This window comes from Nansenia antarctica (assembly GCF_963989245.1).
Source record: "Nansenia antarctica genome assembly, chromosome: 1".
NCBI lineage: Eukaryota > Metazoa > Chordata > Actinopteri > Argentiniformes > Microstomatidae > Nansenia > Nansenia antarctica.
In genome coordinates, this window is record NC_137674.1 from 105429462 (window position 1) to 105456399 (window position 26938).

The window sequence follows — 26938 nt, forward strand, 5'->3', positions numbered from 1 at the left end:
TTCACCCTCATCCCGACTCAACTCGAAATCCAGTATCATTTAGCGCGTGGCCGGGCAAGGCATAGGCATGTTGAAGAGAGATAGACAGCTCCGGAGGGATATAAAGAAAGACTGAAATACAATCATAAACATTAGTTCCCTTTAAATCTTGAATTTAACCCATTTTCTCGGCTGGTAACAACATCGTTAATTTTATTACGAGCCACTTAAACTTCGCATGAATTACAGTAGGCAACGTTTTTCCAGTGCGGCTCACATGCCTGTAATAACTCCGCATAACCAGTAGGTAATGTGCGTAAGCAAGTTGAATACTCGACGTCGAGCTACGATCGTTTCCACGATCAAATTGACTCACGTTGAAATTGTATAAATCACTACGTTGACGTGGTTTTCTACGTACGACACGGGTAAGATCAAAATTTGATCTAAGCACGTTCTATGAATGAGGCCCCTGTACATTCAACGGGTTTAGCTGTCATGAAAAAAACATACGTTGCCAAATCAATGTCAACGCAAGTAAATGCGTAGTCTTGGCATTCCACGACTAGAAATGACCATCGCACATGTGCACTCTAGAAAGAAAATGGTTACTTGGATTATTACGCACACAACACAGTGCAGCCCCTTTTTCTATTGCGCATCTAGTGATGATAATAATGCATGCCCTTGTCGTACCATCCCAAAAGGACAATTCCTGGTAGTAATCGCTAGGCTGGTTGGGAGTTTGGGGGACTTGGTGTTCTATGTATATCATTCTCAATCTTCCTCTTGACGTTTTCATGTTCATATCGCCATCGGAAACAAGGCAACCCGACAGCCGAGTGAAAAAGTAAGGAAGGGTTGGGGGGAGGAGCCCGCGCGTGCGCAGATAATGTATTTACCCGCGAGGCAGGCTAGAGCTTTGGAAGTGGATGTCAGCAGCCGCCTAATTTGCATAGCCCCACCTTTATATTACGGGTGTGCGTTTGCCGCCTCTTCATTCGTTTCTGAGAAGTAACGAGCCACTATCAACATGCCTGAGCCTGCGAAGCCTGCGCCCAAGAAGGGCTCCAAGAAAGCCGTCACCAAGACCGCCACCAAAACCGGCAAGAAGCGCAGAAAGTCCAGGAAGGAGAGCTATGCTATCTACGTGTACAAGGTCTTGAAGCAGGTCCACCCCGATACCGGCATCTCCTCCAAGGCCATGGGAATCATGAATTCCTTCGTCAACGACATCTTCGAGCGCATCGCCGGCGAGTCCTCTCGCCTGGCCCACTACAACAAGCGGTCTACCATCACCTCCAGGGAGATCCAGACCGCCGTGCGTCTGCTCCTCCCCGGTGAGCTGGCCAAGCACGCGGTGTCCGAGGGCACCAAGGCTGTGACCAAGTACACCAGCTCCAAGTAGTAGCTCTTCTGCTGCTCCACTAACCCCAAAGGCTCTTTTAAGAGCCACCCACCCTTTCAACATAAGACCAATTCCATAGCGGGTTGATCTCGCGTGTTACAATGTTGTATTGTATCTGTTTAATGACTCGATGTTGTCATCTATAATGATTCATCGCCTTACTTGTAGCATGAACGCGCCCGAGAATGGGAGCGGCTGTCTTTCTCCCCTTTGTCTATCAAATGAGCACGAAGTTACGTTGTGCACACGCATGTACACTAGAGACCAAGGCCTGCACCATGTCCACAGTATTTACCCTAACATAACACAGTTCAATACAGAAATCATTACAGCATAAACCCACAATATTTTTCCACGAAGGAGGTCCTCATCACCCTAAATTGACTTTCTTTCTGTAGATTGTTGCAGCAGAGCCGGGGGACTATCATGCCAAATCTTACCGGGCCATCAACGGCCCATCAAAATCTAATCGTTCGAACGCTGTTGCTTATTGTTCGAACGTTCGACGTGTTCCACACTAGGGCCAATATCTGTCCGCCTGTGACGTCATTATACTGCTCCACAGCAGATGAATGTGTGTATCTTAAACGGCGAAGACAAATGTAATCTTCTTGCACTTGAATAGCATTAAGGTTGATGCAGGCTCACTAGTCAGCTACCTGGACAGAACCTCAAGAACCAATGATGTGAACGAGTTCGGTCATGCATGTCTTTGAATTGTAATAATACCACTAGGTAGCGGGTTTTGTTTACGTAGTAGGGCTTTATATACAAAAATGAATTATGAATAGATCTACAGGATTTAACGGTCCAGCCAGCCATTTATACAGAATGCAATGATGAGGATAACAACTATCATCTATGATAAAGCGATAATCAAACACCGCCATGAACGACCTGCCCAGGTGGCGGGACACACCCAAGATGCAAACATGAATCAAATAAAAACAATTTGTGATATGGTAGAACATAGATTTTTATCTTTCCAACATTAAGTGTCATTCTCATTCTCAGCCCACCAAATGCTCTCTGCAGGACAGTGAATGCAGACTGTAGCTCAGAAAGAGCCTGGTCAGTCGTGGGGGGGCAATAGCATACTGTACAACAGTGTCATAAGCATATATATTATTGTATTATTGATGAATATTAAAAAGAACCAGACCAAGAATTTACTTTTGTATGTCCAGTAAAACAGATTTAACACCATCATTTAAGACTCCTGATGGTCCTGGACTGAATCAATGTAAGACACGTGTAGACACCTAGCCTGTGCTATGGCCGGGTGTAAAGACAGATTGTACATTTAGGTTACATTCCAATGTTAACGACAGGAGTGACTACAAAGCTGTAATATATGGTGATTGATTGTGGTGAATTCCCCACATGTCTTGTCCATGAAGATAAGGGGAAGCCACTTTAGATGATTGACATGCAGCCAACGTCAAACTAGTCAAACAACTCGCTGCCTGTCTGTCTGTCACTCGCTCCTCAACAGCCTTAATACGATTAATACGAGGCTCAAGGACAGCCAAGCAGCAGCAGAACCATTATATTATATCATATTATGTTACATTACAAATGTGATGTAATTTAAACACCCCGGTCCACAAAGACACACAAACACATGGAGAGAGGAGGCACGCTGACGTCACCATCGATAAACAACACATTCATAAGCACATTTAATTTATTGAATTTACTTATTACTATTATTATTTATTTATTTACAAACAAAGTTATGATTGCAATTTCAGCTAGTTACCAACTAGTTTAGTAGCCGAACCTATTCATCATAAGGCTGCTGATGTCCTCGACACAATTCTGGTGATAATATCGCAATTGATTCCTCAGAGTCGACATGCAGTAACCATAGTCTATCTATGGCTTTCACTTGTCTTGTCTAGATTGAATAGGAGGGAGAGGGACACCATCTGAAAAATCACCTATAGGGACAAGCTCTCAGCCCCATCCCCGCGACTGTGTTTCACGACCACCAAAATAGCTCATATTTATAACACCCCGCACCACATCGGGGGACCCTCAACCTTTGGACTCCCTCGCCAGACAACCTGGCAACCTGGACAACGAGTGCTGGTCCCAATCGTATGCAATTTAAGACACTTTAGGAGACAAATAACACAGGAAAAGCTGTGCGCACCGCTCCCTCCGACGGTGCAACGGTGGGGTTTTGATCGAGTCACAACAAAACTCACGAGGCCTTCGCGGTTCACATGACTTTATTCTAACCGGAGGCAAGTCTGCTCGCTGGCCCGTTTGCATTTGGACCTCAACTCGGCACCACCGGTGACTTTTGGCCCGTTATTCGCGAGGAGAAAACACAGGCGCCCGAATATTTCGGCAGCGACTGCTGAGCAGGGATGGTTGAGTCTACACGGTTCTCATGCCGCGTTTAAGGACAGCCCCCTGCTCCGGGTTGAGCTTCATTCTCACAGAGCAGCTTAAAGCTGAGCTTTGCAGACTAGTTGGTTTACCGGAACGAACGAGACTTTCTACAGACATGGCAGAAGTCGCACCAGCCCCCGCCGCCCCCGCGCCGGCCAAGAGCCCCAAGAAGAAGGCAGCAGCCAGGCCCAAGAAAGCAGCTGGCCCCAGCGTCGCCGAGCTCATCGTGACGGCCGTGTCCGCATCCAAGGAGAGGAGCGGCGTGTCTCTGGCCGCGCTCAAGAAGGCGCTGTCTGCCGGTGGCTACGACGTGGAGAAGAACAACTCCCGCGTCAAGGTCGCCGTCAAGAGCCTCGTCATCAAGGGCACTCTGCTCCAGCTCAAGGGCACCGGGGCCTCCGGCTCTTTCAAGCTCAACAAGAAAGCCTCCGAGGCGGTCAAGAAGCCGCCGGCGAAGAAAGCCGCCGCCCCGAAACCCAAGAAGGCGGTCGCAAAGAAGCCCGCCGCTGCCAAGAAGTCTCCGAAGAAGGCAAAGAAGCCCGCTGCGGCCAAGAAGTCTCCCAAGAAAGCAAAGAAGCCCGCGGCAGTCACCAAGAAGGCCACCAAGAGTCCCAAGAAGGCGAAGAAGGCCACACCGGTCAAGAAGGCTCCGGCTAAGAGCCCCAAAAAGGCCGTCAAGGCAGCCAAGGCCAAGGTAGCCAAACCCAAAACGGTGAAGCCCAAGGCAAAGAAGGCAGCCCCAAAGAAGAAGTAAACATTCAAAGGGTTCTGTCCGACACCATTTGTACCACAAAAAGGCTCTTTTAAGAGCCACTCACATGTCCATAAAAAAGCGCATTTTCATCCATGACGACAGAAAAAGTCAAGCGTATGTTTTAGAAAGTTAGTATTGTACTCCATATACACCACGGATTGACATTTACATATACACGACAATATTGGTTATACTTATCGATTGACATGGTAGTAAGAAAGGAGATTGAAATTGCAGTAATGAGTGATTTGACATCTAGGCGTAGTTTACATAAACTTTGACGCTATAAAGTGCCACTCGGTAGATCTGTGTGCGGGAGAGAGGGGGTGGGGGTATGACAGAAAACACAAAATTGCTTATAATATCAACACATTCAGATGTAGTTCCTCTTTCCAATACACCATTATTATGTTACATTTGAACAGAAATGCGCGGGAGATAACAGACAACTTTTCGCTGTTAAGTCATTCAGAAGTAGCAGAGAGAGCTGGGATAGCCTAATGCAATACACAACTTAGTATGTGGTAATAATAATAATTAAAATAAAAATGTGTAGTATGTTCTATAGTATATACTAGTTTCGTTAATCATGGGACGAGTTTGAATCCATCTTTGATTTCTGCGCGCGAGACAGACAAAGACGGAAGTGAAACGGTCTCCGTTGATTGGATGAGGTGACATCGACCCGGTGGCCAATGAGAAGCCGTCAGGGCGAGCTATAAGAACAACGCTGAGAGCATCAGGAGTGTTATCGCTTGTTCTTTTCTTCAGCTGTCACGAAATTCTACTAAACCGTCACTATGTCAGGAAGAGGCAAAACCGGAGGCAAGGCCAGAGCCAAGGCAAAGACCCGCTCCTCTCGGGCTGGACTCCAGTTCCCAGTGGGACGTGTACACAGGCTCCTGCGTAAGGGCAACTATGCCCATCGTGTGGGCGCCGGCGCACCGGTCTACCTGGCCGCCGTGCTCGAGTACCTGACGGCTGAGATCCTGGAGTTGGCCGGCAACGCCGCCCGCGACAACAAGAAGTCTCGTATCATCCCCCGTCATCTGCAGTTGGCCGTCCGTAACGACGAGGAGCTGAACAAACTACTGGGCGGTGTGACCATCGCTCAGGGTGGTGTGCTGCCCAACATCCAGGCAGTGCTGCTCCCCAAGAAGACCGAGAAGCCCGCCAAGGCCAAGTAAACGTCCCACCGCGGCTTCACCTCCTCAAACCCCCCAAAGGCTCTTTTAAGAGCCAACCACTTCTCTCTCCAAAAGTGCAGTCCATCTCTCCCTCCATTGTTTGCCTGCGTTATGCGTGTTTCATGTTGTGAAGAACACTAATTATGATTTCATGTACGAGGCAGAGGACGCACCAATACATATTACACAGGGTTGGGCAGAAAACATCCTCGTGATGTCACTGCCTCAGCATTAGAAATAACGTTCAGTCCTTCATAAGGTTTTAAACATCACCCCTTCCTTGTGTAGTGGACATTGTTCTTCCATAAAAAAGTTTGCGTTTGTTTGGTTCATCATTTGTATGAACTGGGTGTGGACAACTAGTTATGAAACTTTAGATTAAAATTAGAGGACAACAATGATGACATTATAGATTTAGAATAAAGGACAACAATGATGAAGTTATAGATTAAGGATAGAGGACAACAATGATGAAGTTATAGATTTAGAATAGAGGACAACAATGATGAAGTTATAGATTAAGGATAGAGGACAACAATGATGAAGTTATAGATTAAGGATAGAGGACAACAATGTCCACAACAGCAGCGAGATTAAAGGACGTCCAATGGAACACAACCACCGTAAAGACAAAATAAGTGTCTGCACCACGCTGATCTCTGTACATAATGTTTACACTGTTCTTGTTCATTTGTATTCATATAGTCGTACATTACATACTTTGTTGTATCTTCACATTTGTTTTGGCTTTAAAAAAAATATAATTTAAAGGATAGATGATCATTGACAAAGATATCGGAATTACATCTCTTTGAAGCCAACGGTTTGGGGGAGGGGCCAAACAAAGGAAGCGCGCGGCAGGGTTTAAGTGTTTGAATTTGTGGCGGCAATGGCGCGGACGGTGCTCGTGTCCAATGGCAGCCGGAGAAGGAGGCGCAAACGAGCCAATGAGCTCGTCTATAGTCGCCAACCAATCGGGGCACGACTGGGGGTTTATAAATGTACAACGTTCTGTTGAGATTGGTTATACTCCAACTGAACGAAGGAAGACATCGTCATGGCCAGAACCAAGCAAACCGCTCGTAAATCCACCGGCGGCAAAGCCCCAAGGAAGCAGCTCGCCACCAAGGCTGCCCGTAAAAGCGCCCCGGCCACCGGCGGCGTGAAGAAGCCTCACCGTTACAGGCCCGGCACCGTGGCTCTGAGGGAGATCCGTCGTTACCAGAAGTCCACCGAGCTGCTCATCCGCAAGCTGCCCTTCCAGCGCCTGGTGAGAGAAATCGCCCAGGATTTCAAGACCGATCTGCGCTTCCAGAGCTCTGCTGTGATGGCCCTGCAGGAGGCCAGCGAGGCGTACCTGGTCGGTCTGTTCGAGGACACCAACCTGTGCGCCATCCACGCCAAGAGGGTGACCATCATGCCCAAGGACATCCAGCTGGCCCGTCGCATTCGTGGAGAGCGCGCCTAAAATGGTCAATCTGATAACAAATCAGTGACCAAATACACCAGCTCCAAGTAAACAGATCTTAGCCTGTGCTACTTACCCCAAAGGCTCTTTTAAGAGCCACCCACCCTATCAATAAAAGCAATTCCATAGTGAGTTGAGCTCGCGTGCTACAAATCAGTCGAATTGATATGCTGTACTGATTGTGTATTGTAATTTGTAACAGGCATGTATCAATTACTCGATGTTACAATTTTCGAAGACTCCAGTCCTTGAACGCGCCGGAGGTTTTGCGCGCCTTTTTTGATACTCAAAATACACCAGCTCCAAGTAGGCTAAATAGCGTGTGTCGCCTGCTTCACTAACCCCAAAGGCTCTTTTAAGAGCCAACCACACCCAAATAAAGGCGCAATTCCATAGACCTCGAGTTACATAGAAGTGGACATAGTATCATTGCTAGTGCTTGATAGTATCCAGTCGTTACGTTGTATTTTGAGCGCTAGCAGAACGCGCCTGTTTTGGCTTTGGCAGTATTTCAAATACGTTATTGCTCTCATTCTAGGTATACCGTATGCATTTAAAACGTCAACATGAAATCACGCCAGTAATGAACTGAATTCATAGTAATTAAATGTTCTATTAAAAAAGCGTCTACTACTGCATGCATTGTGCACTAGGTAACGCCTCACGCTCTGTAGTTCTCTCAGCTTGTGCCCAGTTGACAGTTAGCATTGATTGAAGATGTATAGATTTGTCACGGGCCGAAATAGAAGATAACATATCCTAATATGAGACATCTCAGTCATCAGCTGAGATAACCGAGGCTGTACCAGAACCACCAGCCTAGTGATGACTCATGTCGGAAGATTATCACTTATTTTCAGGAAATATAAATAGCCTATATGATAATCAGTTCATGACAACAAATTGCATGTAAAATATTTAGATTTATTTAGAGTTTTTTTTTTTTTTTGCGCCAATGCGTTGAAGAATGTAGAATATTTTAGTAGGCTTATCGCTATTGATGAATTATTATTATTATTATTATTATTATTAATAATAATATTATTGTTGTTGTTACCATCATTATTATAATTATGTTTATTTGTTTATGTAGGACATTAAAATAAGGTGTGCGTTACCATGGATAATATCTCCCACATCGACAATCTTCTAGCTCTGCTAACGTCTAGCACACACAGGAATATCGTCAATGTAACAGTAATATATGTGAATATTGCCATGTAGCCTACAGTTATTGTTGGGAAAATATAAATGATCAAATTGACAGGTAATTGGCCTATATAAGCTGTAGGTCATTTAACATTGAATGTGCTTGTAAACTTGTGTGAACAATCGTTCCCATGTGTCAGGAACCAAGAGAACGTTGTGAGGGCTTCAAAGCAGGAGTCCACCCTGGTTGTTCTAGGTCGAGAGTCTTATCAGAAGGATAGATCATGTCCCTGGCTATCTCAGCAGGCCTCACAGTGCCTCACAGGCCTGTCCCATAGTGCTCTGCAGCAGACATACATGGAGGCCAGTCAGGTGCCAGGCAATCTTCCCTGCAACCTATCCAACGGCAGGCCCAAGGCGGCTGGCAGCAAGAAACGCCAGAGAGAAGCCAGCCAGAGTGAAGGAGGAGACGTCAGCAGCTCAGCCAAACGCTCCCGCAGTCACCAGCCCAGCAGGACATGGAGATCTGCTGCAGTTGCTAGACGATCTCGCAAGCCTACACACCAGAATGGATCTTAAGTGACATTCTTCTCACTCACACACACACACACACACACACACACACACACACACACACACACACACACCTCCCAACTATCCCCCCCCTCCATTCCAATTCACACACATCCCCCCATTTCCACTCCCCACCTCCAAAAACGCACAATCCCAACCCCACCACCCAACACACACACACACAACCCCCCTCCCATCACGCTGGGAGGTACCCCGGTGGCCTCCGTGGAGTCATGCCGCTTTCTAGGCATGACCATCTCCCGGGACCTCAAGTGGGAGCGGAACACCGAGGCCCTCACGAAGAAGGCCCAGAAGAGGATGTTCTTCCTCCGGCAGCTGAGGAAATTCAGGCTGCCAAGGTCCATGATGGTCCAGTTTTACACGGCCATCATAGAGTCCATCCTCACCCACTCCATCATCACCTGGTTCCCTGCTGCAACGACCAAGGACAAGGCCAAGTTGCAGCGGGTGTTACGTTCAGCAGAGAGGGTGATCGGCTGTCCCTTGCCCTCCCTCAACTCCTTGCATGACACCAGGGCTCTGAGGAGGGCAAGAAAGATCATGGCTGACCCCTTCCACCCCGGCCACGGCCTCCTCACCCTGCTTCCCTCTGGAAGAAGGTTGCGGCTGCCTAAGGCACTGAAGGCCCGCCACAGGCTCAGTTTCTTCCCCTCAGCCGCCAGGCTGATAAATGACTCTGGCTTCCCCCTCCCCCCGCCCCCAAGTCTCCCCAGGACTGAATATGCACTGGACTCACTGTAAAAACTCTGCACTGCACTTTATATATGTTGCACTATCCAATGCACTGTTGTCTGTCCTGTGTTGTCCTGTTTTTTTGCATTTGTTTGTAACATGTACAAATAAAATAATAAAATAAAGTTCTGTCTTGTTTTATGCATACCAATATGATTTGGACATCACGGTATTGCTGTCTTATAATAAACCAATACTTTCATACAGTGGTGACCCTAGCTGTCTCATCCCAGAATACCTCTGCAGTTTACAACTTTAAATTGCAGCAATGGTCCCAAGTAAGCTCAAAAGACATTTTGACACAAGACACCCCACTTATACTAGCAAAGACATTGACCACGTAAAGCTATTAAGACTGCAAAATGATAACTAGAATAAATGCATGACGTCATGTGTCCGCTTAGCAAAGTGCAGGATCCAGCTTCTTGGAGCTAATAGCAAAAGCGAATGTTTGCCGAATCACTCATTCTACCACATTGGAAGGAAATTGTAAAGATAATGATCGGAGAAAGGAGAGTCACCACCACCATCACCACCCACGGACAAGCTCCCAGCCCCATCCAGGCGATTGTGTTTTGCCCCCCCCGAAAGAGCTCACATTTAAAAGCCCAGCACCACATTGGGGAACCTTCAACCTTGTAACTCCCAGCCAAACAACCTGGCTACCAGGACAACGAGTATTGGTCGCAATCGTATACATTTTTAAGCAGTTTAGGACACAAATAGCACAGGGAAAGCTGTGCGCATCGCTCCCTCCGACGGTGGAACGGCGGGGTTTTGAGCGAATCACAACAAAATACACGAGGCCTTCGCGGCCCACATGATTTTATTCTGAACGGAGGCATGTCTGCTCGCTGGTCCGTTCAAATTTGGACCTCAAGTCGGTTCCATCGGTGACTTTTGGCCCATTATAGGCGAGGAGAAAACACAGACGCCAGCACATTTTGTCAGCCAAGATTGCCGAGCATAGAGGGTTGAGTCTGTACGGTTCTCATGTCGCGTTTAAGACCAGCCCCCATCTCCGGGTTGAGCTTCATTATCACAGAGCAGCATCGCAGAGTGATTTGTAGCCCGCAACAAACGACACTTTTTACAGTCATGGCAGAAGTCGCACCAGCCGTCGCCGTCGCCGCTCCGGCCAAGGCCCCCAAGAAGAAAGCAGCAGCCAGGCCCAAGAAAGCAGCTGGCCCCAGCGTCGCCGAGCTCATCGTGACGGCCGTGTCCGCATCCAAGGAGAGGAGCGGCGTGTCCCTGGCCGCGCTCAAGAAGGCGCTGTCTGCCGGTGGTTACGACGTGGAAAAGAACAACTCTCGCGTCAAGGTCGCCGTTAGGACCCTCGTCACTAAAGGCACTCTGGTCCAGACCAAGGGCACCGGTGCCTCCGGCTCTTTCAAGATTAACAAGGAGGCGGTCAAGAAAACGGTGAAGAAAGCCGCCGTCGCAAAACCCAAGAAGGTAGTAGCAAAGAAGCCCGCCGCCGCTAAGAAGTCTCCCAAAAAGGCCGTTGCAAAGAAGCCTGTCGCCGCTAAGAAGTCTCCCAAGAAGGCAGTCGCAAAGAAGCCCGTCGCCGCTAATAAGAAGGTTGCCAAGAGCCCCAAGAAGGTTAAGAAGCCCGCACCTGTCAAGAAAGCACCGACCAAGAGCCCCAAAAAGGCCGTCAAGGTAGCGAAGCCCAAAGCAGCCACGGCAAAGAAGGCAGCCCCAAAGAAGTAAACTTGTGTTGACAGTGTTCATGTTGACACTTGTACCACAAAAAAAGGTTCTTTTAAGAGCCACCCACCTTTCCATAAAAAGTGCATTTTCATCCATGTCGACATAACGGAACTTTCTCAAATAAGAAGGTCCGATTTACACCAGTCTCAATCACTGACCTATGCACACGAGAATAATAGCTATATTAAATATCTCCGTCACAATAACACTATGTGCAATATGACAACCCTAGTCGTCTATCTGTACAGTATAGTATAGTGGATAGTGTACATAGCCTTTATTTATGTAAACCAGCTCCTTCCCTTCTTGTGTTTTTTTAAAGTTTTTTTGTATTTATTTTTTTAAAGTTTTTTCTCTTTCCTAACACCAGGGGAGCCACCCCTCCTAAATGTCGTTGTTTGGTACCTGTACTGTAGCAATGACAAAAAATAAAGACCATTCATTCATTCATTCATTCATTCATATTGAAATGGCCTTAATGAGAGTTTAATACTTTACACAAACATGTTTTAACAAACGATATATATTGTCTCTCTCGGTCTCTGCGTGAGCGAGGAGGGGGGGGGGGGTCTGTGCTAGACTCCACAAAATACCTTTCAATATCGACATACGGTAGTTTTCTATATATAACGTTATTTGGATAGAAATGGTCAACTTTTCGCTCTAGTAGTAGCCTACTACATTGCGTATGGGGAGAGCTGTGAGAGCCTAATGCACTTCACTTTTCGCTGTAATGCCAATAAGGAGTATTGTTTCGCTATTTAGTATATTATTAGGAAATGATTGGTTTGATTTGAACTTTGATTTCGGGCGCGCGAGGGAAACTCACAAAGGCCGAGTGAAACAGCGGCCAATCGCTGGGCGGCGGGAAGAGGCGCGCGTATCCGGGTTGCTGATTGGATGAGGTGTCATCGGCCCGGTGGCCAATGAACGCTGGTCAGGCTGAGCTATAAGAACACCACCCCAAGCGAGCAACTAGTATCCGCTTTTTCTTTAACTAGCACAGAACCCGCTTTAAGTTTCAAGATGTCAGGAAGAGGTAAAACCGGAGGCAAGGCCAGAGCAAAGGCAAAGACCCGTTCTTCCCGAGCTGGACTCCAGTTCCCAGTGGGCCGTGTCCACAGGCTCCTGCGTAAGGGCAACTATGCCCATCGTGTGGGCGCTGGCGCACCGGTCTACCTGGCCGCCGTGCTCGAGTACCTGACTGCTGAGATCCTGGAGTTGGCCGGCAACGCCGCCCGCGACAACAAGAAGTCTCGTATCATCCCCCGTCATCTGCAGTTGGCCGTCCGTAACGACGAGGAGCTGAACAAACTGCTGGGCGGTGTGACCATCGCTCAGGGCGGTGTGTTGCCCAACATCCAGGCAGTGCTGCTCCCCAAGAAAACCGAGAAGCCCGCCAAAACCAAGTAGAAGTTCTACTCCGGCTTTCACCCCACTTCTTAACCCCAAAGGCTCTTTTAAGAGCCAACCACTTGTCTCTCAAAAAGAGCAATTTGTATTTTCATCTCTAAACGGTGTTTGTCCGCTATGAGTACCGTTGTGTGCCTCGTGTTGACGACTACAATCACTAAATTAAAGTGTCATCATACACCTTCATGAGGCTGAGAACGCACCCACAACAACACACTTCTGTTTTGGCCACGTGGTGTCACCAACCAATACTTCACGATAAGTATTGGCTAAGCTTAAACACATTTTAACGGTACCTTACAGGGATATTGTGAAAATACATTAGCAGTCTTGTATATGGCCATAAGCTCACATTCATTCATATTCAGCCTCATATTGTGAAAATACATTAGCAGTCTTGTATATGGCCATAAGCTCACATTCATTCATATTCAGCCTCAAACCTAATGCATCTGAGAATAGGGTAAAAGCTATAGCTGGGGTCGTTGTCCTTAAGAAAGTGGTATCACAACAGTGGTATCATATGCCAGTTGACTAATAATTATGGATTCTCCCATAACACCGATTTTTTAAAATCTTCATATTATGTTTATTATTATAATTTACATGGGCGGGGCGGGTGGACAAGGGAAGCGGAGGGGAGCGGGAGGGGTTTAGAGTTTTAATTTATGTCGGGAAGGATGCTCGGGGCTCGTGTCCAATGACAGCCTGAGAAGGAGGTGACAACAGGCCAATGAGCTCGTCTACATTCGCGGGCCAATGAGCTCGTCTACATTCGCGGGCCAATGAATAAGTCGGAATCGTGTGACGCTACCAAGCGGACCAATCACAGTTCTTATGGTCTGGGTAGGTGACAGGGTTGTCCTTAGCAGAAGCTCCCGCCCTCTTTAATACGCGGTCCTGTGTCGAGGGTGGTCTCAATCACGTCCTCCCAGCGGAGATAAATAAGCTCCACGCTTGTCTAACAACTCACACATTAACTTGTTCTCATCGTGATCATGTCTGGCAGAGGAAAAGGTGGAAAGGGACTCGGCAAAGGAGGCGCCAAGCGCCATCGCAAAGTTCTCCGTGATAACATCCAGGGAATCACCAAGCCCGCTATCCGCCGTCTGGCTCGCCGTGGGGGCGTCAAGCGTATCTCTGGTCTGATCTACGAAGAGACCCGTGGTGTGCTGAAGGTGTTCCTTGAGAACGTTATCCGTGACGCCGTCACCTACACCGAGCATGCCAAGAGGAAGACTGTCACCGCCATGGACGTCGTCTACGCTCTTAAGCGCCAGGGACGCACCCTGTACGGCTTCGGCGGTTAAGTTTCCGGAACCCCAACCACCACATGAACCCAAAGGCTCTTTTAAGAGCCACCCATCTCCACACTTAAAAGAGTTGATTCCATCAGTAACATAGCAGTCCTGCCTACTTTTTAAATACAAAGACAACAATTTACGTTGCCAAATCAGTAGTTCACAAGCACTTCCACGCTCCCAACAGTCCTCCATGGAGACCTGATAGTTTATATTTTGTTCCGCAAATATCCACATAGTTTAAGACTGCGACCATGCTTGTCCTTGCAATGTACCGCCTCCAAAAGACAGTGTATTGCGTACGTGCAAGCCTTACTATATAGTATTGGGACTTGTTCTAGGTATTCTAAACTCCAAAAAAATTGGAAACGTTATTTTTGTGGATTATTCCTCCCCTTTAATAATACCAATTGGTATTGTATCTTATATCGTTGGAAAGCCTGATTAGTCACCATTACAATAGTTAGTTACATTAGTACAACTTGTAAGGAGCATGCATGCGTGGAATGAGCAACACAGCTGAACGTGTGGGTAGCGGCCCCAAAATCGCCTGCAATATTCTGTTGGTATCGTTTTGAGTTGCTTGCTGGATTGGATGGTTGCCCTCTCCCACAGTAATAAGGAAAAAACAACACATATTGGCCATTTTTACACTTTATTCATTTTACACTGTCAGGGCACCTCGTTGCAATGGTGACTAATCAGGCAATCAACGATATTAAATACAATACCAATTGGTATTATTAAAGAGGAGGAATAATTGACAAAAAAAAACTTTTTTGAGGAGTTTATTTGTGTCCTTTTTCGTATTCTCAATCTTCCTCTTCAGGTCTTTTTTTCCATTTGTCTCTGGTTGAACGAAACAAGGCAGACCAGTGAAAAAGCAGCGTGGGGGAGGAGACTTGGGGAGCGCGTGCGCAGATAATGAATGTCCGTGAGCGTGGAGTGTCTGGCTGTTGAGCGTCAGAGCAACGCTCGGCATTGGAAGTGTGTGTCAGCAGTCGCCTAATTTGCATTGCTCCCCCTTCATATAGGGGCTATGTGCTTACGGCACCATCATTCGTTTCTGAGAAGCAACGATCATCAACATGCCCGAGCCAGCGAAGTCAGCGCCCAAGAAGGGCTCCAAGAAAGCCGTCACCAAGACCGCCGGCAAAACCGGCAAGAAGCGCAGAAAGTCCAGGAAGGAGAGCTATGCCATCTACGTGTACAAGGTCCTGAAACAGGTTCACCCCGACACCGGTATCTCCTCCAAGGCCATGGGAATCATGAACTCCTTCGTCAACGACATCTTCGAGCGCATCGCCGGCGAGTCCTCTCGCCTGGCCCACTACAACAAGCGTCGTACCATCACCTCCAGGGAGATCCAGACCGCCGTGCGTCTGCTGCTCCCCGGTGAGCTGGCCAAGCACGCCGTGTCCGAGGGCACCAAGGCCGTAACCAAATACACCAGCTCCAAGTAAACAGATTTTCGTCTGTATTACTTACCCCAAAAGGCTCTTTTTAGAGCCACCCACCCTATCAAAAAAAGCAATTCCATAGTGAGTCGAGTTCACGTGCTACAAATCAGTCGAATTTATATGCTGTACTGATTGTGTGTATTGTAACAAGTAAGTACAAATACAATGTATTTATACAGCACCTTTCCCAGACCAAGGGTCACAAAGTGCTTCACATGACAAGGAAGAAAACACAAATATAACATAATACAAGAGTGAAAGACACAGAGGGTTGAAACAGACAGAAAGCATACATAACATAAGCATGTATAAGCCATATGTATCAATTACTCGATGTTACAATTTTCAAAGACTCCAGTCCTTGAACGCGCCGTAAGTTTTGCGCGCCTTTTTTGTTTTTCCACTCTGCCATTGTTTCTTTCAACTGCTGGAGTAGTGTACTCACTAGTCGTCTAAAACGGTTTCCGGTATTAATATAATGGACAGGAGTGACTACACTGCATACATACGCATGGTCAATTTCTCGGGACAGGTGGATTTAAACATAAATCATGAATATAATAATGGTTTAAACAGCGTTCACATGTGGATAATCTAGTACAATCAAGAAGTTAGCCTACCACTACCGCCAAGACATGCTCACTTATCTATCGATAAAATGCTTTCATATCACCCCCATGATGTCATTAACTGGCCAAGTCAGTGTGACAAGTCAATAAAAGAGCAATTCCATAGTGATTTGAGCTGACGTGCTACAATGAAGTCGACGTTATAGTAGATATTATATAGTACTGGTGTTTAATAACTTGATGTTACAATCTTCAATGACTCCAGTCCTTACGTGGTGTCCCTCCCAAATACCTCTTAATCCCCAATACCTCCCAGTACAGTTTCTCCACAGTAAATAAGTTAATAATAAAAACATGTAATTCTTCCTTTTTCTAGCATTGTGACTGCCTGGTCCTAGCATAGATGTATTTTCTTATGATGACTGATGGATAGGTGATTTCTTAGGCCCTGTCCACACCTATACGTTTTTTTGATAAACGTGGATTTTTATATTCGTTTTGGGGGGTTCGTCCAGACGCAAACGAGTTTTTGCCCCCTGAAAACGAAGATGTTTAAAAACGCCTGCCAGAGTGAAGATGTTTAAAAACGCAGTATATTCGCTTTATATTTTTTACGTGTGGATGAGATAGACAGAGATTTTTGTATTCGTCACGTCATCATGCGCGTAGATTTCTATGATCATGCACACTGCAGCTGTTTGCTGTTCCCTCCAACGTCATATCCTAGCACCAGTAACTACTATGTTTACAACAGGCAACGGTGTTCGAGGCTACACAAGCGAGGAAAATGGATGTGAACAAAGTGCTTCTAGTTCTTTCACTGTTAACTGGACTTTTAACCTGTTCACAGATAAATGCACAGTTAATGATCGAGAATATTGAGAGACAGAGGCGTCTGATTGGCCAGCGGGGCTATGGGGATAATAGTATATCGCCGACTAGCATCCTCACCTACGGCATCTGCAACTGGTTCTCCAGCTGCACAACAGCGGAGAGAAATGCGCTACAGAGAGTCGTGAGAACAGCACAGAAGATCACCGGCACCCCCCTCCCCTCTCTGGAAGAGCTGTACAACACACGCTGTCTCAGGAAGGCCTCCAAGATCTCCAGGGACCCGACCCACCCCGGGTACGAACACTTTACCAGGCTGCCCTCGAAAAGGCGGTTCAGGACCCTGGCCGCAAGGACAAACAGACTGAAGAACAGCTTCTACCACAGGGCCGTCCAGGCCCTGAGCACAGCAAAGACCTAAGTTCTGGGCCCTGGACAGTCTGGACGGATTGATGGCAGCTGCTGGACTGAAAAAATCAGGTCTAGTGCTGAGGCACAAACATGTACATTTCAAGCCTGCAAACTGTGACACTTTAAATAAATTTGAAATAATACTATTGTGCAATATGACAACCCTAGTCGTCTATCTGTACAGTATAGTACAGTGGATAGTGTACATAGCCTTTATTTATGTAAACCAGCTCCTTCCCTTCTTGTGATTTTTTTAAAAGTGCTTTTTTTTTCCAGGGGAGCCACCCCTCCTAAATTTCGTTGTTTGGTACCTGTACTGTAGCAATGACAATAAAGTCCATTCATTCATTCATTCATTCATTCATTCATTCATTCATTCATTCATTCATTCATTCATTCATAAAGCATCACTCACTTATGGGGAGCTCTAAGATCACACAGCTCAGCACTGTCACCCCAATGAGGCCCAAACCCAGGATAGAGGGGCTGAGAGAATGTGGTCTGGACTCTGTGGAGGAGGGTCATTGTGTCAGAGGAGACGCTGTAGAAGGACAGAGTACCTGACCTGTGATCCAGGTACACTCCTACTCTGGAGGACAGAGGGCCTGATACTGCAGTAGGAACATTATTGTGATGGAAACTGTAACCATTACTATAGCAGTATAACATCCAGGACTTGTCATTGTATCCAAATATACTGTCATTACCTCTCCCCGTTCTACTGATGTCTTTATATGAGACTGCTGCAGAAACAGTCTGACCACTCATCTTGACCTCCCAGTAACAGCGTCCAGACAGACCCTCTTTACACAGCACCTGAGTCTGGTTAGTGAATCTCTCTGGATGATGAGGATATGGCTGGGGTTGGTTCGTGTATGTCACCTTCCTGTTCCCCTTAGACAGAGAGAGGGTGGGGTATGTTGTGTTTGGGTCCAGTGTGAGCTGACAGGAATCTGGGAGAAGAGCAGAGACCAAATCAGAGAAATAAGAGGAGTAAGATATCGAGCCTGTTTTTCATGAGTCTCTCCCTCTCCTAGATCTCTCTAATTATATCTCAGGGTTTGTGGAGAGTTTCAGTGGAGAGAGACTGTTAGCTACTTCAGGATAAAGAGACTCACATTGTAAAAACTGGGCTCTGGTGGCAGTAAAACATCCACTGCATTCACTACAGACACATTCACAGAGAGAGAAAACATTCACATCATGTCATATTACACACACATCATGTACTGTACACAAAGTGATGATTAGGACCGTGGTCTGAAGTTAAAGGGACTAGAGCAAAGTGATGATTAGGACCTTGGTCTGAAGTTAAAAGGACTAGAGCAAAGTGATGATTAGGACCTTGGTCTGAAGTTAAAGGGACTAGAGCAAAGTGATGATTAGGACCTTGGTCTGAAGTTAAAGGGACTAGACTAGAGCAAAGTGATGATTAGGACCTTGGTCTGAAGTTAAAGGGACTTGAGCAGACGTGGTCCAACTAAGGCCCATGGACCGGATCCGGCCCGCCACAAAAACACAGATCTCAAGCAAAGGAAGACAAATCGGGACCAACTCGAGCAGTCACTGAGCCTGATCTTTGCCATGGAAAAGGCATACGTATGGCCACCAGAACCGGTCCACTTATAATAATAATAATAATAACTTTTATTTGTATAGCGCTTTTCCTGCAAACGTTGCAGCTCAAAGTGCTCCAATCATTATATAATCATCATTTAATCATTTAGTCATTTAAAGGCAATATAAAAAATATGGGTTTTTAGTCTTGACTTGAAAATAATTTTGCTGAGGTTGCATCCCTAATGTAAACTGGCAGTGCATTCCACAATTTGGGAGTATAAAATGAGAATGCAGCCTCACCAAATCTCTTCTTTTGTACATGTGGTACACAGAGAAAACCAGCGTCAGAAGACCTGAGAGCTCTATTGGGCTGATATACTAGCAAAAGATCTTTCAGATATTCTGGTGCTGTGCCAGTGAGAGCTTTATAAACAAGCAGAAGGATCTTGAAATGTATTCTGAACTTAACAGGAAGCCAGTGTAGAGTTTCTAAATGCTGCTACACACACACACAAACACACACACACACACACACTCTCTCTCTCTCCCTATCTCTCTTTTACCTTTGCTATGTCTTTTTCTCTCTCTTTCCTTCTCACTCCCTCTCTCCTTTACTTTCCTTCCTCTGATTTCCCTCTCTCCCTCAGTTGTTAGAAGCAGGAAGGACTCCTGACCTCAGTGCCTCATAAACCATAACCATAAACAAGACAAGTACAACACCAGTGAAAGTCCCCTCTGTGCTGTGTTCCAGGTAAAGGTGTGTGTGTGTGTGTGTGTGTGTGTGTGTGTGTGTGTGTGTGTGTGTGTGTGTGTGTGTGCGCGTGCGCCTCACAAACATAGTTTCATCTCCCAGGAAATCCCCCCTCCCCTCTCTGCAGCAAAGGTGTCAGGTAATCAAGAGGTATAATTGTTTTAGGTTTTTATTTTCAAATGATCAATGTGGATCTCAATTGTGGATCTCAATTGTACCTACACATACTTAAATACACAATTAGTTCGACCCAGGTCTGAACTGCAATACATTTACATTTACATTTACAATACCAAATATTGGGAATTTGCATTTACAATAGGCCCTGTACTGAAGAATGTGGGCTCATGTTGACCTCACAAACACTGAGACAAAGCGGGTACATTCATGTAAGGTGCAGTCAGCTGTCTGTGTATCTATTAAATGTGTATCTGAAAGGTATGGCTATTTGAACTGATAACAGAGCAGGATGCACACAGACCATAACAAGTTGGATAACAGCTTATAACGGCAGCTGTTACCTGCACAGCAGTTTAGTAAATCCTTAAATTGTCCTTGTAGGAGCCTATATCAAATAAGATATTTCAGTGTGTGCTTTCCCCCTCCTCTAATGGTCAGCTATGACAGGTTTAGGCTAGTTAAGGATGACTCCAGGGTGCAACTGGTCTGAGTGACTTTTAATTAGTACATCTCTATCTCTCTCTCATTTTGGGAGGAGAAAGAAGAGATCAGAAGAGATAGAGTGGGAGAGCCATATAAGGCGTGTGCAAATAGGCGGGAAATTAAGTGTAGGTGGGAAGTGTTTTTTTTTTTGCTGTTGAGCTGAGCAATCAGTCTGACTGCCTCAAGCTCCAGCAGATTGAGGGGGAGTACAAACCACTGGTCCCTGGGGACTAGGACCATTGCACCCGTTGCCAGCAGATTCGCAATCTCCTCTCGGAGTGCCCTTGTCTTTACCGGGCAGGGCAAAACAGTCTCTCTCACCCCCCCTGAATAAATCAATAAATAATTCAGTCATTGGCTACCTATAGGAGTAAACCAATAGGAGCAGAGCTCTCCTATGGGGCAGAGCTCCACACAATAGAACAGTTGAGCCTACATTTCCTACTACAACATTGCTAAAAGATTTAAATGGTTGCAGTCATAATAGTGTCTAAATTTGACCATGTGCTGTTGTAAGGAGTCAATCTTACCATTCCAAACATCTTGATTAATGTTATGTTCTTTTACTGATTGTGAGTGTGTGTGTGTGTGTGTGTGTGTGTGTGTGTGTGTGTGTGTGTGTGTGTGTGTGTGTGTGTGTGTGTGTGTGTGTGTGTGTGTGTGTGTGTGTGATGTCCTTTTGCTTCAATAATGCCCATAATGCCAAACGTTGTCCCTAGCAGAAGCTCCTCCCTCTACAAAAATCCCCCACAAGAAAAAAGAAAAAAAGAGGCAAGCGATAGCGCGCGCTTCCTGTACAGCCTGGTCTCAATCACGTCCTCGTAGCTGAGATAAATTCACCCCACAACCTCACCGAAGCCATAATCTTACTGAACTCAACATGTCTGGAAGAGGAAAAGGAGGAAAGGGACTCGGAAAAGGAGGCGCCAAGCGTCATCGCAAGGTTCTCCGTGATAACATCCAGGGAATCACCAAGCCCGCTATTCGCCGTCTGGCTCGCCGTGGGGGCGTCAAGCGTATCTCTGGTCTGATCTATGAAGAGACCCGTGGTGTGCTGAAGGTGTTCCTGGAGAACGTTATCCGTGACGCCGTCACCTACACCGAACATGCCAAGAGGAAGACCGTCACCGCCATGGATGTTGTATACGCTCTGAAACGCCAGGGACGTACTCTGTACGGCTTCGGCGGCTAAACTATTCGTAAACTCAATCACCCCCTACAAAAAACAACGGCTCTTTTAAGAGCCACCCATCTCCACACAAGAGAGTTGATTCCATTATTATAACACATTTTGTCAGGCCTGTACATTCAACGGGTTTAGCTGTCATGAATAAAAACATACGTTGCCAAATCAATGTCAACGCAAGTAAATGCGTAGTCTTGGCATTCCATGACTAGAAATGACCATCCCACATGTGCACCCTAGAAAGAAAATGGTTATTATGGATTATTACGCACACAACACAGTGCAGCCCCTTTTTCTATTGCGCATCTAGTGATAATAATAATGCATGCCCTTGTCGTACCATCCCAAAAGGACAATTCCTGGTAGTAATCGCTAGGCAGGTTGGGAGTTTGGGGGACTTGGTGTTCTATGTATATCATTCTCAATCTTCCTTTTGACGTTTTCATGTTCATATCGCCATCGGAAACAAGGCAACCCGACAGCCGAGTGAAAAAGTAAGGAAGGGGTGGGGGGAGGAGCCCGCGCGTGCGCAGATAATGTATTTACCCGCGAGGCAGGCTAGAGCTTTGGAAGTGGATGTCAGCAACCGCCTAATTTGCATAGCCCCACCTTTATATTACGGGTGTGCGTTTGCCGCCTCTTTATTCGTTTCTGAGAAGTAACGAGCCACTGTCGACATGCCAGAACCTGCGAAGCCAGCGCCCAAGAAGGGCTCCAAGAAAGCCGTCACCAAGACCGCCACCAAAACCGGCAAGAAGCGCAGAAAGTCCAGGAAGGAGAGCTACGCCATCTACGTGTATAAGGTCCTGAAGCAGGTCCACCCCGACACCGGCATCTCCTCCAAGGCCATGGGAATCATGAATTCCTTCGTCAACGACATCTTCGAGCGCATCGCCGGCGAGTCCTCTCGCCTGGCCCACTACAACAAGCGTCGTACCATCACCTCCAGGGAGATCCAGACCGCCGTGCGTCTGCTGCTCCCCGGTGAGCTGGCGAAACACGCCGTGTCCGAGGGCACCAAGGCCGTAACCAAATACACCAGCTCCAAGTAAACAGATCTTCGTCTGAATTACTTACCCCAAAAGGCTCTTTTAAGAGCCACCCACCCTATCAAAAAAAGCAATTCCATAGTGAGTTGAGCTCGCGTGCTACAAATCAGTCGAATGTATATGCTGTACTGATTGTGTGTATTGTAACAAGTAAGTACAATTATACAGTATTTATACAGCACCTTTCCCAGACCAAGGGTCTCAAAGTGCTTTACATAACAAGGAAGAAAACACAAATAAAACGTAGTAATACAGGAGTGAAAGCCACAGCAGGTTAAAACAGGCAGAAAGCATACATAACATAACAAGCATGTATAAGGCATATGTATCAATTACTCGATGTTACAATTTTCAAAGACTCCAGTCCTTGAACGCGCAGGAGGTTTTGCGCGCCTTTTTTGTTCCTCACTTGTTTGTTGCTCACTAGTTGTCTAAAACGGTTTCCTCTATTAATATAATGGACAGGAGTGACTACACTGCATACATACGCATGGCCAATTTCTCGGGACAGGTGGATTTAAAATAAATAATAAAATATAATAATAGTTTAAACGGCGTTCACATGTGGATCTACCATCACCTCCAGGGAGAATCAGACCGCCTGCTACTGCTCCACAGCAGATGAATGTGTGTATCTTAAACGGCGAAGACAAATGTAATCTTCTTGCACTTGAATAGCATTAAGGTTGATGCAGGCTCACTAGTCAGCTACCTGGACAGAACCTCAAGAACCAATGATGTGAACGAGTTCGGTCATGCATGTCTTTGAATTGTAATAATACCACTAGGTAGCGGGTTTTGTTTATAGTAGGGCTGTATATACAAAAATGAGTTATGAATAGATCTACAGGATTTAACGGTCCAGCCAGCCATTTATACAGAATGCAATGATGAGGATAACAACTATCATCTATGATAAAGCGATAATCAAACACCGCCATGAACGAACTGCCCAGGTAGCGGGACACACCCAAGATGCAAACAATTTGTGATATGGTAGAACATAGATTGTTATCTTTCCAACATTAAGTATCATTCTCATTCTCAGCCCACCAAATGCTCTCTGCAGGACAGTGAATGCAGACTGTAGCTCAGAAAGAGCCTGGTCAGTCGTGGGGGCAATAGCATACTGTACAACAGTGTCATAAGCATATATATTATTGTATTATTGGTGAATATTAATACGATTAATACGAGGCTCAAGGACAGCCAAGCAGCGGCAGAACCATTATATTATATTATATTATGTTACATTACAAATGTGATGTAATCTAAACACCCCGGTCCACAAAGACCCACAAACACATGGAGAGAGGAGGCAGGCTGACTACGTCACCATCGATAAACAACACATACATAAGCACATTTAATTTATTGAATTTACTTATTACTATTATTATTTATTTATTTACAAACAAAGTTATGATTGCAATTTCAGCTAGTTACCAACTAGTTTAGTAGCCGAACATATTCATCATAAGGCTGCTGATGTCCTCGACACAATTCTGGTGATAATATCGCAATTGATTCCTCAGAGTCGACATGCAGCAACCATAGTCCATAGTCTATCTATGGCTTTCACCTGTCTTGTCTAGATTTAATAGGAGGGAGAGGGACACCATCTGAAAAATCACCTATAGGGACAAGCTCTCAGCCCCATCCCCGCGACTGTGTTTCACGACCACCAAAAGAGCTCATATTTATAACACCCCGCACCACATCGGGGGACCCTCAACCTTTGTACTCCCTTGCCAGACAACCTGGCTACCTGGACAACGAGTGCTGGTCGCAATCATATGCACTTTTAGCCACTTTAGGAGACAAATAACACAGGAAAAGCTGTGCGCACCGCTCCCTCCGACGGTGCAACGGTGGGGTTTTGATCGAGTCACAACAAAACTCACGAGGCCTTCGCGGCTCACATGACTTTATTCTAACCGGAGGCAAGTCTGCTCGCTGGCCCGTTTGCATTTGGACCTCAACTCGGCACCACCGGTGACTTTTAGCCCGTTATTCGCGGGGAGAAAACACAGGCGCCCGAACATTTCGGCAGCGACTGCTGAGCAGGGATGGTTGAGTCTACACGGTTCTCATGCCGCGTTTAAGGACAGCCCCCTGCTCCGGGTTGAGCTTCATTCTCACAGAGCAGCTTTGCAGACTAGTTGGTTTACCGGAACGAACGAGACTTTCTACAGACATGGCAGAAGTCGCACCAGCAGCAGCCCCCGCGCCGGCCAAGAGCCCCAAGAAGAAGGCAGCAGCCAGGCCCAAGAAAGCTGGCCCCAGCGTCGCCGAGCTCATCGTGACGGCCGTGTCCGCATCCAAGGAGAGGAGCGGCGTGTCCCTGTCCGCGCTCAAGAAGGCGCTTTCGGCCGGTGGTTACGACGTGGAGAAGAACAACTCCCGCGTCAAGGTCGCCGTCAAGAGCCTCGTCACCAAGGGCACTCTGCTCCAGCTCAAGGGCACCGGGGCCTCCGGCTCTTTTAAGCTCAACAAGAAAGCCACCGAGGCGGTCAAGAAGCCGGCGAAGAAATCCGCCGCCCCGAAACCCAAGAAGGCGGCCGCAAAGAAGCCCGCCGCTGCCAAGAAGTCTCCGAAGAAGGCAAAGAAGCCCGCTGCGGCCAAGAAGTCTCCCAAGAAAGCAAAGAAGCCCGCGGCAGTCACCAAGAAGGCCACCAAGAGCCCCAAGAAGGCGAAGAAGGCCACACCGGTCAAGAAGGCTCCGGCTAAGAGCCCCAAAAAGGCCGTCAAGGCAGCCAAGCCCAAGGTAGCCAAACCCAAAACGGTGAAGCCCAAGGCAAAGAAGGCAGCCCCAAAGAAGAAGTAAACATTCAAAGGGTTCTGTCCGACACCATTTGTACCACAAAAAGGCTCTTTTAAGAGCCACTCACATGTCCATAAAAAAGCGCATTTTCTTCCATGACGACAGAAAAAGTCAAGCGTATGTTTTAGAAAGTTAGTATTGTACTCCATATACACCACGGATTGACATTTACATATACACGACAATATTGGTTATACTTATTGATTGACATGGTAGTAAGAAAGGAGATTGAAATGGCAGTAATGAGTGATTTGACATCTAGGCGTAGTTTACATAAACTTTGACGCTATAAAGTGCCACTCGGTAGATCTGTGTGCGGGAGAGAGGGGGTGGGGGTATGACAAAAAACACAAAATTGCTTATAATATCAACACATTCAGATGTAGTTCCTCTTTCCAATACACCATTATTATGTTACATTTGAACAGAAATGCGCGGGAGATAACAGACAACTTTTCGCTGTTAAGTCATTCAGAAGTAGCAGAGAGAGCTGGGATAGCCTAATGCAATACACAACTTAGTATGTGGTAATAATAATAATAATGATAATAACCCAAAAAATGTGTAGTATGTTCTGTATATGTATATACTAGTTTCGTTAATCATGGGACGAGTTTGAATCCATCTTTGATTTCTGCGCGCGAGACAGACAAAGACGGAAGTGAAACGGTCTCCGTTGATTGGATGAGGTGACATCGACCCGGTGGCCAATGAGAAGCCGTCAGGGCGAGCTATAAGAACAACGCTGAGAGCAACAGGAGTGTTATCGCTTGTTCTTTTCTTCAGCTGTCACGAAATCCTACTAAACCGTCACCATGTCAGGAAGAGGCAAAACCGGAGGCAAGGCCAGAGCCAAGGCAAAGACCCGCTCCTCTCGGGCTGGACTCCAGTTCCCAGTGGGCCGTGTACACAGGCTCCTGCGTAAGGGCAACTATGCCCATCGTGTGGGCGCCGGCGCACCGGTCTACCTGGCCGCCGTGCTCGAGTACCTGACGGCTGAGATCCTGGAGTTGGCCGGCAACGCCGCCCGCGACAACAAGAAGTCTCGTATCATCCCCCGTCATCTGCAGTTGGCCGTCCGTAACGACGAGGAGCTGAACAAACTGCTCGGCGGTGTGACCATCGCTCAGGGTGGTGTGCTGCCCAACATCCAGGCAGTGCTGCTCCCCAAGAAGACCGAGAAGCCCGCCAAGGCCAAGTAAACGTCCCACCGCGGCTTCACCTCCTCAAACCCCCCAAAGGCTCTTTTAAGAGCCAACCACTTCTCTCTCCAAAAGTGCAGTCCATCTCTCCCTCCACTGTTTGTCTGCGTTATGCGTGTTTCATGTTGTGAAGACACTAATTATGATTTCATGTACGAGGCAGATAATGCACCCATACATATTACACAGGGTTGGGCAGAAAACATCCTCGTGATGTCACTGCCTCAGCATTAGAAATAACGTTCAGTCCGTCATAAGGTTTTAAACATCACCCCTTCCTTGTGTAGTGGACCTTGTTCTTCCATAATAAAGTTTGCGTTTGTTTGGTTCA

General features: G+C 46.6%; 11 protein-coding genes across 12 annotated transcripts; all 11 read left to right on the forward strand.

Annotated features, from left to right (window-relative positions):
• Window positions 1–1012: 1012 nt before the first annotated feature.
• LOC308167471 (histone H2B-like) lies at window positions 1013–1387 on the forward strand (the record flags this gene model as incomplete). The annotated part of the gene is made up of 1 exon (XM_080541889.1): window positions 1013–1387. One exon carries the CDS (start codon window positions 1013–1015, stop codon window positions 1385–1387), a length of 375 nt encoding a protein of 124 aa, XP_080398015.1.
• Window positions 1388–3905: 2518 nt separating this feature from the next.
• LOC308167229 (histone H1-like) lies at window positions 3906–4544 on the forward strand (the record flags this gene model as incomplete). The annotated part of the gene is made up of 1 exon (XM_080541613.1): window positions 3906–4544. The coding sequence occupies one exon, from the start codon at window positions 3906–3908 to the stop codon at window positions 4542–4544; it is 639 nt and encodes a 212-aa protein (XP_080397739.1).
• An 800-nt stretch (window positions 4545–5344) lies between these two features.
• LOC308167388 (histone H2A-like) lies at window positions 5345–5731 on the forward strand (the record flags this gene model as incomplete). Its single annotated transcript, XM_080541802.1, has 1 exon — window positions 5345–5731. The coding sequence occupies one exon, from the start codon at window positions 5345–5347 to the stop codon at window positions 5729–5731; it is 387 nt and encodes a 128-aa protein (XP_080397928.1).
• Window positions 5732–6788: 1057 nt separating this feature from the next.
• LOC308167314 (histone H3.2) lies at window positions 6789–7199 on the forward strand (the record flags this gene model as incomplete). The annotated part of the gene is made up of 1 exon (XM_080541712.1): window positions 6789–7199. One exon carries the CDS (start codon window positions 6789–6791, stop codon window positions 7197–7199), a length of 411 nt encoding a protein of 136 aa, XP_080397838.1.
• A 3573-nt stretch (window positions 7200–10772) lies between these two features.
• On the forward strand, window positions 10773–25408 carry LOC308167249 (histone H1-like; the record flags this gene model as incomplete). Of its 2 annotated transcripts, XM_080541636.1 has the most annotated exons (2): window positions 10773–10843; window positions 24847–25408. In XM_080541636.1, 2 exons carry the CDS (start codon window positions 10773–10775, stop codon window positions 25406–25408), a joined length of 633 nt encoding a protein of 210 aa, XP_080397762.1. The 2 variants fall into 2 exon arrangements, with proteins under 2 accessions (XP_080397762.1, XP_080397761.1); XM_080541635.1 differs by lacking the exon at window positions 10773–10843 and having other exon boundaries at window positions 24779–25408.
• Window positions 12414–12800, forward strand: LOC308167417 (histone H2A-like; the record flags this gene model as incomplete). The annotated part of the gene is made up of 1 exon (XM_080541837.1): window positions 12414–12800. One exon carries the CDS (start codon window positions 12414–12416, stop codon window positions 12798–12800), a length of 387 nt encoding a protein of 128 aa, XP_080397963.1.
• LOC308167602 (histone H4) lies at window positions 13799–14110 on the forward strand (the record flags this gene model as incomplete). The annotated part of the gene is made up of 1 exon (XM_080542022.1): window positions 13799–14110. One exon carries the CDS (start codon window positions 13799–13801, stop codon window positions 14108–14110), a length of 312 nt encoding a protein of 103 aa, XP_080398148.1.
• Window positions 15190–15564, forward strand: LOC308167461 (histone H2B-like; the record flags this gene model as incomplete). Its single annotated transcript, XM_080541879.1, has 1 exon — window positions 15190–15564. The coding sequence occupies one exon, from the start codon at window positions 15190–15192 to the stop codon at window positions 15562–15564; it is 375 nt and encodes a 124-aa protein (XP_080398005.1).
• Window positions 21227–21538, forward strand: LOC308167612 (histone H4; the record flags this gene model as incomplete). Its single annotated transcript, XM_080542035.1, has 1 exon — window positions 21227–21538. One exon carries the CDS (start codon window positions 21227–21229, stop codon window positions 21536–21538), a length of 312 nt encoding a protein of 103 aa, XP_080398161.1.
• On the forward strand, window positions 22210–22584 carry LOC308167537 (histone H2B-like; the record flags this gene model as incomplete). The annotated part of the gene is made up of 1 exon (XM_080541954.1): window positions 22210–22584. The coding sequence occupies one exon, from the start codon at window positions 22210–22212 to the stop codon at window positions 22582–22584; it is 375 nt and encodes a 124-aa protein (XP_080398080.1).
• An 812-nt stretch (window positions 25409–26220) lies between the features above and the next one.
• Window positions 26221–26607, forward strand: LOC308167369 (histone H2A-like; the record flags this gene model as incomplete). Its single annotated transcript, XM_080541785.1, has 1 exon — window positions 26221–26607. One exon carries the CDS (start codon window positions 26221–26223, stop codon window positions 26605–26607), a length of 387 nt encoding a protein of 128 aa, XP_080397911.1.
• Window positions 26608–26938: the final 331 nt, after the last annotated feature.